The sequence below is a fragment of the Mugil cephalus genome, chromosome 2, assembly GCF_022458985.1.
Source record: "Mugil cephalus isolate CIBA_MC_2020 chromosome 2, CIBA_Mcephalus_1.1, whole genome shotgun sequence".
Classification (NCBI taxonomy): domain Eukaryota; kingdom Metazoa; phylum Chordata; class Actinopteri; order Mugiliformes; family Mugilidae; genus Mugil; species Mugil cephalus.
In genome coordinates this window covers 16,363,721-16,375,136 of record NC_061771.1, presented here as the reverse complement: position 1 = coordinate 16,375,136, position 11,416 = coordinate 16,363,721, and the positions used below count along the sequence as shown (strand labels likewise).

At 41.6% G+C, this 11,416-nt stretch overlaps 1 protein-coding gene across 3 annotated transcripts; it reads left to right on the top strand.

The window, feature by feature from the left end:
• Nucleotides 1-742: 742 nt before the first annotated feature.
• On the top strand, nucleotides 743-11,031 carry g3bp2a (G3BP stress granule assembly factor 2a). 3 transcript variants are annotated; one of them, XM_047578463.1, is made up of 13 exons: nucleotides 743-947; nucleotides 2,755-2,873; nucleotides 2,957-3,038; nucleotides 4,027-4,200; nucleotides 4,316-4,406; nucleotides 4,491-4,596; nucleotides 4,690-4,870; nucleotides 5,099-5,200; nucleotides 5,936-6,038; nucleotides 6,130-6,189; nucleotides 6,298-6,429; nucleotides 6,533-6,660; nucleotides 7,616-11,031. In XM_047578463.1, the coding sequence occupies exons 2-13, from the start codon at nucleotides 2,779-2,781 to the stop codon at nucleotides 7,895-7,897; spliced, it is 1,536 nt and encodes a 511-aa protein (XP_047434419.1). In that variant the 5' UTR covers nucleotides 743-947; nucleotides 2,755-2,778; the 3' UTR covers nucleotides 7,898-11,031. The 3 variants fall into 3 exon arrangements, with proteins under 3 accessions (XP_047434419.1, XP_047434422.1, XP_047434420.1); XM_047578466.1 differs by having other exon boundaries at nucleotides 745-947; nucleotides 6,533-6,651; XM_047578464.1 differs by lacking the exon at nucleotides 743-947 and adding an exon at nucleotides 1,367-1,663.
• The last annotated feature ends 385 nt before the right edge of the window (nucleotides 11,032-11,416 follow it).

Here is an 11,416-nt window from a genome sequence, read left to right as displayed (position 1 = left end):
CACAAGCATGGCAATAAAAGTAAGAGAAGGGTCTCAAAGAAACCTCCACCTGTCGTTTGTTACTGTGGGACAAACGGGTGATTTTCTTCCTGGATTTTCTTCCTTTCTTCCTGTTCAGTTGTTTTGGAGAAGATTGAATACAACAGTTTTTGTCCTGCTCCTCCTCCTCCTGAAATTTCAACCCAGATATTCTGGAGAATGCTACCACACAATAAGGGTTGAATAAAGGTAAGGGTAATTTGTACTCTGAGCATGTGATCAGTGTGCATTACTTACACTGAAAGTAAAGTATATTACTTAGACAAAGTAACATGGGCTGTAATACTGTTAAGTTCAACTCCATCCAACCTTATTCTGAGGCTGTGTCAAACTAATAAAACGAGAGAAACGCACATTGAAATCTTGACAGGAAGCAGAAGTGGATTATGTTGTTTTATTCCAAGAATATGCAAATATATGCAAACACATGCAGAAGCGCAGACTGCATACACTTACGCATGCGTCAAAATAAAATCTGTAGGACGAAGAAATTTGTGTTATACTCGAACCAAAAGGGAACCCAAGAAAGAAAATGTTATTGTACAGTCTTGATAATGCATGTGATGTGTAATGTTTTTTCTGGGATAGCAGAAAGTTTGAGGGGGCGTGGTTGTCTGACTGACGTCATGCTTTATGCTGCCCAGTGTAATCTGTCGATTGGCTGAGTCGGAGTGATGGGGGTTCCCTGCCCCAGATTGCAGGGGTATAACAATAAATCGAGACTATCACTTTAAATCTTCAATCTCTGGCACAGCAGAGATCACAAACTCTTAGTTAGAGCTAGGAGAGTGTGTGAAGTATTACAATATTTCCACTGGAATACATTGTATTTCAGAACCGTTTACAGGCGGCTACTCCTTGTAATTTATAACCAACAATTCTGTCTGCATAGATAGGTCTTTCACAAGGTAAGTTAGCCATCCTCCAAGCTAACTTAGATATGAGGAAACTGACCAGCTAATGCTACAGCTAGCCTAACGTTAGCTGCATTGTGTGGTCCAAACCACGACTACTCGATCACAGACAGCAATCACTTAAAGTTACCAGCTAGATGTGTCGTTCTTGTAATAATAACCCACGTTAGGTGCCTGGTCAGACATTTTAAGTATGAACCACATTTGTCACATGCGTCTTCCTTTGTTGTCCTGAGCTAGCCTAAACCTGAACTTGTTCCATTGATACTGGTTCGACAGGCGTTGTAAGTTAGAGATAAGGTTTATATTGCCTCCGGTTTCTATCGATTCATATGACCGGATAACGCGTGTCGGTCTTGTCACTTTTGAAGCCTCGCTAGGATGATAATCGTTTGCCGTTACACTACAATGGTTGTTGTCACCGGGTGGTTAACGTCATGTCGGTCTGATGGTCAGCCCCGCTTTCACTCAGCGTGCAAGTTGTTTGTGTGAAAGTCCCATCAATTTAACATTTTGTCCATCGTGTGTGGTTCGGTTTCCCCTGACAAGAATAGGTGGGTTTGTTGAAATGTAGCGCTTCCTCTGACTGAATGCGGCCATTGGTGAAGGAATAACGACGACGCCACAAGTTAGCCCGCGCTAGTGTGTTAGCTTTGACTTGCTTGGGTTAGCGTTAGCATTAGCCACTTAAGGTGACAGCGAAAAGGCCGGTAAGTTGACATGAGCGCTCTCCTAGTTCTCCTCACAATGTAAATACTGCTGAGTTAACACGTAGTCTATGCATACGGTGTTACCGTAATTCCTAAAAACGGCGCATATGATACTAAATCTGTCATATCGACTATGAACATGCGACTAATGTGAGAAACGTCAAAATGTTGTTAGCCTGTAGATGAAAGGCCGCATGCAGCAGGCCCTTTAATGTACAAACGGTTGCGCAGATGTGTGCAGTATTCATGCGTGTTGTTTGTCTTTTAAAGTGAGATTTTATTGTTGTTAAGTTCGTTTTATCTGCTCCGTAACTTGAACGCTCGCATCAGTCGCTTCCTTCTTCTTCCTTTTTTTTTTTTTCTATCTACAGCCGGTTTCCCTCTTTGTCTCATTGGATGAACGTGATGGCGCAGTTGGATGTTTGCTAGTGTTTTAGCCGGTTAGCTCCTCTGCTGTCTTGCCCTGGACATTTTTTCTTTCTTTCTTTCTTTCTTTTTTTTTTTTTTTAATCGCATGAAACGTGAGCCGGTTTAGACAGAAGAAAATGAAACTGATCAGTTTCAAGGAAATCTGTACTTCCTGCATTTGCTGCTCAAACTCATATGCGCCGTTTACGCCGTACACAATAAATTTACATGTGTGTGTGTGGACTTCCTTAAAATGGCCTGACCTCAAAACACCTTATGATTAACTGACACTAAACTTTGACACTCATGTTCAGCTCTAGTTTTAGTGCTTGTGGCTAGATAAACCAGATAAATTCACCAGACTTACTGAACATCAAAGCCTGATTGAAGTCTGTGTTTGTGTGAACTGTTTTGCTATTGAATTGTTTTATACAAAATACACACACAGACACCATAAAATGCAGCCTATACTGTAATTAACATTTACACGATGCTCTTCCAAGGTATTTTTGCAACAGAAACTAAACATTCAACCTTGAAGAGTCTAGTATGTGTAATGCTGCTTTGTTGCAATGAATTGCATTTATTTTTTATAAAATATCTTGTGTGTGTATGCATGTGTTGAGATGTGTATTCCTAGATGGCAGCATTATAACTAATCCCTGGTCTTCTTTCTGTTTCAGCACTTAATATTGTTTACCAAAGAAATGGTGATGGAGAAGCCAAGTCCCCTGCTTGTAGGGCGGGAGTTTGTGAGGCAGTATTACACACTGTTAAACAAGGCACCAGATTTCCTGCACAGGTAATAACAGAGCCGATGACATAGTTGTGTGGCAGACATTACATCTGTAGGTGTTGATAACACTTTAATTGTTGTGCCATTAGGTTTTATGGGAGGAATTCTTCCTATGTTCATGGAGGACTTGACCCCAATGGGAAGCTGGCAGAAGCAGTGTATGGACAAGCGGTAAGTGTTATAGCCCAATAAAAAAAAAAAAAAAAAAGACTCGCTTTTAAAATACTGTAGATGTTTTACACTGATCAGCCACAACATTAAAACCACTGATGGAAGAAGAAATTGCATTAATTGTATGACAGTACAGTGTTCGGCTGGGAAACTTTTGGATCTGGCATTAATGTGGATGTTACTTAGACATGTACCATCCACCTAGACCAGACCAGAAACCCACCCACCCCATAGCAGTGACACTCCTTGATGGCAGGATGCAGCTTGACACAGGCACTAGATCCCAAACTACTCAAGTATCCGTGAGATGCACTGGAACAAGCCTGAACCACAGAGACCCCTCCCCTCAACCCATAGGACCCAGAGGCCCCCACTAACAGCAGTTAGTTGCCAGACATTTTCTGATGAGTCACAAATGTTTTGGAGACACAAGCGAGACCTACACAATATTGGGTCATAATGTTATGCCTAATCGGTGTACTCTGGCTTATTCATAGTAGAGCTAACATAAGTATTATTTTCAAGACATTGAACACGTAGTATAAAACGAGACATCTTGAAATAAAGAAAAATCTGATTTTACATCCTAACTGCAACATGGCAACAACACTTAACTGAAACATTTTTGACACAAGGAGAAATGATTTGTCTAGAACTTGAGCAATTAGTCTGTTTCACAGAAGACATTTAAAATTTAAAACACAAGTGTATAAATGACATGGTTCTATTTGGTGTCCCAGTAAGACATGACAGTGAACCAGAATGTACAAAAGTTGGACCTCCCCCAAGTGGGATGCAACCCTCCAAGCTAATATATTAATACATCTGTGCTCTCCTTACGCAAGTTAAAATGTCTGCTGTGATAATTTGAATGTCAGAAAATGCACTCTATATAACAACAACAAAAAAAAAACATGCTCATTTTTGATTAATTTATTTTATTGATTGTTTTTCCACTGAACATTGTTAATGTTTCCGCATCTCTTAGGAAATCCACAAGAAAGTCATGTCCCTGCAGTTCAGTGAATGTCACACAAAGATCAGACATGTGGACGCCCATGCCACTCTGAGTGATGGGGTCGTGGTGCAGGTTCTTGGAGAACTGTCCAACAACGGTCAGCCCATGAGGAAGTTTATGCAGACTTTTGTCCTTGCGCCAGAGGTGAGCAATTATACTTTTCAAAAATAGAATAGAGGTTAATTTCAAAATGCACCAGTACATTGATCCTGAAGACTGAGTTTGAGCTGCTTTCTTTTTGCATGACACATATTCTTAGGGTTCAGTGGCAAACAAATTCTACGTCCACAATGACATCTTCCGTTATGAGGACGAGGTTTTTGGAGACTCTGAGGCTGAGCTGGATGAGGGTAAGATGTTCATGAAAAGATATTCAGTCTACTAGTTCCAGTTAATGTGCGATGTTGCTCATTTATCTGCTTTCTCCCACTTAGAATCAGAGGAGGAAGTTGAAGAGGAGCCAGAAGAGAGGCAGGCTTCCCCTGAACCACTTCAAGAAAGCCCCAACAGCACCACCTACTATGAACCTCACCCTGTCACGTATGTAAATCATCATAACTCCAGGCAACAAAGTGTAATGTGAAGACTTAATTCAGCAGTGAAAGTCACGCCTTTCTCTTTTGTGCTCCACAGCAATGGAGTAGAGGAGCCGATGGAGGAGCCGGCTCCAGAGCCTGAGCCTGAGCCCGAACCAGAGCCCAAAGTAGAGGAGATCAAACCTGAAGGAGAAGAGAAGGTTCTGGAAGAAATGGAGGAGAAAGCACCTTCGCCTGTTCCTGTGGAGTCTCCACCAAGCACCCAGGAGGCTCCAAAGGTGAGATGATTTTCTCAAGCACTTGCTGTTACAATTTACATTAAACTCAGAATGAGAACGTTTAGTAGTTTGTCATTTTATACGTAAAAGATCAGAACCATATTATCAGTTCAGAGATTTCTATGATGCAGTAACATGTTCTGCCCAAAGGACACGTATCGATATTGCAGTGCAGTGGTTGAGCATCGTCAGCACAGTCCTAATGATGCTTTACTGCATTTCTCGCAGGCTTTCTCCTGGGCCTTGGTGACCAGTAAAAACCTGCCTCCTACTGGCACAGTCCCCTCATCTGGAATCTCCCCTCATGTTGTTAAAGCTCCAAGCTCGCAGGTAAATCACTCCTATCGGTTTTGAAACTTGTAGAATGTAGAAAGGAGTGAAAAGTAAAGTACATGATGCTGTGAATAAAATAATAGTGAATCTTACAACGTAGTGAAGCTCTGTTACAACATAGTGCTGATTTATTCAGGTATTTCCAAAATATGCGATATGGCATCGCCTGCATAGGTCAAATATTAAATGACTTATTTCCAAAGACCTTTCATTTTAACTTTGTGCGCTTGCACCAGCATCATGGAAATTATTTTGTGAGTTTGTCAACCATTTTGCACAGATCTGCTGGTTTTGAGCCTGTCGTTACTGAGCTACACTTGTCAGGCTGCTGGCTCAGAAACTGGTCTGACTGAACTCCAAACAGAAAATGACACCAACACACCTAAACCTAATGAATGAGGAGATGAAATACCTGGAAGCAGAAAAATTCTCTCTGGAAAAACAACAGAAATTTAGTAACATTTAATAAGTCACTTTTCTTTGGACCAGAGATCTAGTATTTAGTATTTCCTGCAGTCTGTCCCATATCGATATCGTTTTGTAAATAAATACAGTATACCAGGCAGGGTGTGAAACTGTGAAGAAATTACGGCGTGTCTGAAGTAAAGTGTCAAACACCAAGACCAAAATGTACAAAAATAACTCGCTCAGACATTTGATCTCATCCAAGATTGCGATGATAGGGATGCTGTTTATTTACCTTTTCTTCTTCGACGCTCCTCCCTCCTGTAGCCCAGAGCTGAAGCCAAGCCAGAAACACAGGCAGCACCTCTTCGCCCCAGAGACCAGCGCACCCGCGACAGAACGGCCTTCCCTCCACGCGGTCCCAGACCTGGTAACGCCAGAACCAATCCTCCTTAGTTTAAGGGTCCTTCACTCTTTCATATGGTTTATTCTTACTCTCTGCGTGTGTCTGTCACTATTAGATGGTGTTGCATCTTCAGAGTCACAAACGGGGAAACCACACTTGAGTTTTGTTAACAAAGGTAACCACAACTGTTTGATGTACCGCTGAGAATGTTGTTGGAACGACCTCCTGGCGCCGGTCCTGTCGTTTCGATCCATATGTTCCTGACTGTTGTTTCGACCTGCAGGTGGCAGAGGAGATGCTGAGTCTGGGGACATGGACAGCAGGCGAATTGTCCGGTACCCCGACAGCCACCAGCTTTTTGTTGGCAACCTCCCACATGACATTGATGAGAGCGAGCTCAAGGAGTTCTTCATGAGTACGTTCTTCCAGAAAACAACAATTTGTCAATTCATTCATTCAATTTACTGTTTAAAAAAAAGGGGACAGGACTGAATGAATGTCTTTGTTCTTTCTTGCAGCATATGGAAACGTGGTGGAACTGCGGATCAACACCAAAGGCGTTGGAGGAAAGTTGCCAAACTTTGGATTCGTGGTGTTTGACGACTCTGATCCCGTGCAAAGAATCCTGGGGGCTAAGGTAGAAGGGGCATGTATCAACATTTCATTACCCACTTTCATTCATATGGTGGTGGTTTGGTGACACATATTTCTACAGTTAATTCGATGCTAGATTTCACTTCTCAGTTTTGATAAACCTTTAAATTACGCAAAGTCTCTGCAGCCTCTTCTATAATAAGTAAAGTTTGAGCTTGTAATGAGGAGACCAAATTAAGATGTCATTCCACTGCAGAGCTCCGTACTGCTTTAATGCAGGAGTATCCAACTGTGGAAAGACATCGCTGCAGTGACTTTCTTCTTTTTTTTTTATTTCTTTTTCAAAATCAAATGTGGCACTCTCTTTTGATCTGCACTGCTTTTGTGGCAAAAACTCCACTTTTGATTTCTTTTCTTAACTTTGTGTGAAGACTCAACTGCACCGATGCCTTGGACTCATTAATATGAATGAGCACGTTGTCTCAATCAACAATTATTTTCTCTTTAGAGGTAAAGTCCAGCTCAGTTTTACACTTATGAGTTCTTTAGAAATGCTACCAACATTTAAAATCGCTGCTCTTTAAGACTGGATTGTTTTGACAACCACATATTAAAATAATGCGAAGTTTTGTGACAGTAGTAGGTGTATGTATTAATCTACATGTAATGGATTAAAAGTAATTCAATAGACGTTCTTCCATGTATTTGATTGGCTGGTGGACATCTGTGATGCTCCAGAGTTTCCAGCATTGGTGCAGCCACTGTAGTTGAGTTTCTTCACGTAGAACTTCTGTTGCTGCCTTAGAGCTTCAATTATTTCACTGGCAGAAACACAGAACTCGTCAGAACAAACCTCAGCGACACAGAGCAGCGCTTCTGTGGGGTTTGAGACGGACGAACAGACTTGTGTCTTCAAACCAGCGAATGATGTGGGTGGTGAAACGGTGCGTGGGTTTTTTTTTCCAAGTCCCACTTTTCCCGTATTGACCCATTTGTTGTCCCCGCAGCCCATCATGTTTCGAGGCGAGGTGCGTCTGAACGTGGAGGAGAAGAAGACGAGGGCCGTGCGCGAACGAGAGACCCGCGGCGGAGGGGACGAGCGCCGGGACATGAGGCGCAACGACCGAGGTCCCGGAGGTTCGCGAGGCATCGTCGGGAGCGGAATGATGCGCGAGCGCGACGGGAGGGGACCGCCCCCGCGCGGCGGCATGGCCCCCAAACCCGGCATGGGCTCCGGGAGAGGCTCCGGCGGACAAGGAGAGGGCCGCTTCACATCCCAGCGCCGCTGAGAAGAGCACCACCTGCAGCGTGGAAGTAGTATCGTGTTCTTCATCTTCAACCGTTCTCGTTAACGAAAAAGAAATCTTCATGTAAAAAAAGTATATATTTGTTTCTTGTTTTATTTTTTTATTTTATTTTTTTTTTGTTCCCTCTTTGCTTTGGAATGTGACACAACCTGTCAGCCATTCGTTTGTGAAATAGACGAAACAGAATAAGCAAACAAAAAAAAAAAATCGCTTATTAGTTGTGAGCTGAGCATCCTTTTTTGGGTTCCTCAAGAATTCACAAACTTTAATTTGTAAATTTGTGGAAAATGGCAAACCAACCAGGAGTAATCTGCCACATTAGGAGGGACTGATAAGACTTTTAACTACAATAATACAGCCCATCATTTGGAAAAGAGATTATATGCCTTGACTTAACAGGGGCGCTGCTTCACGAAATCCCTCTATTGCACATTTTATATGGTAGTTTTCTGCCCGTCACTGATGGAAAAGAATGAGATGCAAAATTTGTGCAGTTCCAGGGGAAAAAGCTTGCCTTTTCCTTTTTTTCCTTTTTTGAGAGACCACTGCTTCAAAATTGCATAATGCACTCATCAATATGCACTAATGGGTACTTTTTTGTCATGTTACATTGACATCCAAGCTCGGAACGCAGCTGGAGGGACGTGTTTCGTCTCAAAGCGATACGACTTACCGGGGCAGGCCTCACTCACAGCCTGTCCGCTGTGACCAATGTACTTTTCACTCTTACGACCCAAAACTACGCTTCAATTACTGCTGGATGGACTGGATGAGAAGCAAATCTACATTATATTTTTCCTCATTTATAGATCAAATAAACAAGCTCAAATCCTGGACTTTCACCAAATGATTTGGGCGGGGGTGGGATGGGGCGGGGCGGGGCGGGGGCGGTCGGGTGCTGGGGTGAAACTAGTAACAAAGTCGAACAATAGAACTGAGGTGGTAATGATTGAGACTCGCCCTGTTTTTATTTTGATTCCAGGTTTGTTTTCCTGTTTTTTTTTTTTTTTTTGTTTGTTTGTTTTTTTTCTTTTTGTTTAGTTTTTCTCCTGCCAGCTAGACTGCGAAACTGGGACGGACAACACCTCCCTCCCTCTTCCCTCCCTTCCTGTCTTAAGTGCGGAGTAACCGAATAAATGTACAGCGAAAATCATAGTTTACTGTATGTTTTGCTTTTCTGTGTATATTTTCATTTCTCAACTTGATAAAAAGCATGATGGTGCCTTCTATTTCACTTTTTCCAGTCTTACTAAAGCGTTAAGCTAAAGTTCGGGGCTCGCTGCCTCCTGTAGTATACGGCGCTGCTCATTTTGAACTATCGTCTGCTGTGAGCAGACTTAAAAAAAAAAACAAACAAAAAAAAAACAAATACTTGCAGTATTCATACGATTTTCATTTTTCAGGTGCATATTTGGGTTTTTTCCATGCTGTTTTACTACCTAAGATGATCTGCTGTGAGTTTTTGTACATTTGTGTTGTAATTGTCCTGGGTTTTGTAGAGACAATAGGTGCCTCGAGTTCTGTTTGATGTTCAATGGTTAAGAGGTGAAGAACTTCTCCCCCTTAAAGAAAAAAAAAAAAGGTACATTAAAGATGGTGACCGTGCAACCTTTGGTTCTGCGCAGCCATGATTTATTTTATTAATTTTTTTTTTTTTTGTGTGATCTAAGGGTTTTGGAAATGTCTCGCGATATGATTCAGACGCTGTTGATTCGTGCTTTCGGTCTGCGACTCATGGCAGCGCTCGGGTTAAACCCTGGACTCACAAGTTGTCGGACTGTTCTTTTCTCAGCAACAATTTTGTAATGATCTGTGTGTGTGTGTGTGTGTGTGTGTGTGGGCTGGCTAAGGCTCCAGCCAGCAAACAAGCAAATAATTGTGCTCACTTTTCTAGCGTTAATGCATTTGTATTTTCATATGCTGATTTTTCACTGTGCTTATTTTATTCAGTTATTTTTTTTAATTTTTTTTCCATTCAAGGCAAGTCTAATCTGAATGCCATACTAGTCGGCGCCTTCTTGTCCACTAGCATCTTTTGTTTTGTTTTGTTGTTCTTTTTTTATTTACCACTCGGTAGGGAGGGAAGACCTTTTGGTTTCAGCTGGAAAGAAAAACCAGACAAATGAGATGTTCTTTTATTATTATTATTATTATTATTACAAATTCCTTTGTTATTATCTTGCACTGAAATGGGAAGTGAAACAATGTAGCATTTTATTTTATTTTACTTTTTTTTTTGACAAACGTGCTAATGAGGTCTTCCTTGTCAGGTGGTATTGCACTATTTCCAACTTTTCTGGGACAATCTTCTCAGTTTGAACACAGCCTCTCCAAATTTATCATCTGGTTAGGAAAAAGAAAACAGTACGGTTCATCTTGTTAACGGCATGAAAATAACATTTGCTCTCACTTCCAAATAAAGCAAGCTGTGATGTACAGACATGGCATATTTAAGGTAGATGTCCAGAGTAAATGCTTGGCTGCAGACTTTGACCGGAGACTCTCTTAATTTGTTGCCATCGCCTGTTGGGGGGGAAAAAAATAAATAAGTTTTGGACCTCGGGTGTTTTGACCGTCCTCTCAGGTGCCTCGGCCCCAACAAATGTTCGTCAGGTTATTACAGAATGTGGGCACTTGACTGCAATCCTATTCTTTACAGCAACGGTTAAAGAGGAGAGCGGTGAAGAGGAGCCCTCGTGCTTTCAGAGCAGTCTCGTGTGTTTACATGTTAGCGGTGGTAAACGCGTGGAAATGTGCGGTTGGATGACCACCACCTCCTCCGAGGTTTTTTTTTTTTTTTTTTAACGACTCTTCTCGTTCTGAACTTTTAAAGGGATCCTCAAAAGAAAGCTAAATTTCCCGCGGTTAAAGAAACGGTTAGTGGATCCTCATCGTGAAGCATTCCAGTCAATTTCAAATGGAAACAAATACCTTATTGGCTTTAGCAGGTGTGGTGAACAGTTGGCTGCCATCTTCATTTTACTGTTTGCCCTTGTTGCTAGTGCAAACTGTTGCAGATGGAAAATCTTGTTTTTCATTTGATTTTTTTCTTCTTTTTTTTCCTTTCCATTTTGAATGTGTTGGACTAAACATACAATAAACTACTGATAACAGCATCACTCATACATATCATTTGTTATTGTTTACAGGTGGATCCCTTTAGATTGTGTTAATGATGTTAAACACTGATGAGCCTCCAAACGCAGACGGTGCAGGTAGACGGGTAAAAATGAGTGGAGCTTGTGGCGTGAATGAGAAATTTCCTGCTGTTCCCAAATATTTTTCTCTTGAAGCGTTGATTATAGCTTGATGTTATTTTGTGTGTTTTATTTTGCATAGGCCTGGATCCAGGTTTGGCAAGTAGTTTTCTTGAAGCACTGAGTTCTTCCAAATTACCTTGTTCATGCTGGTGTCAAAACTCTTACATTTGTTATGAATATAGACAAATAATTTTCTTAATGTGACTTTGGGCTGTCATCAGACACCAGAAATTGTGATGCT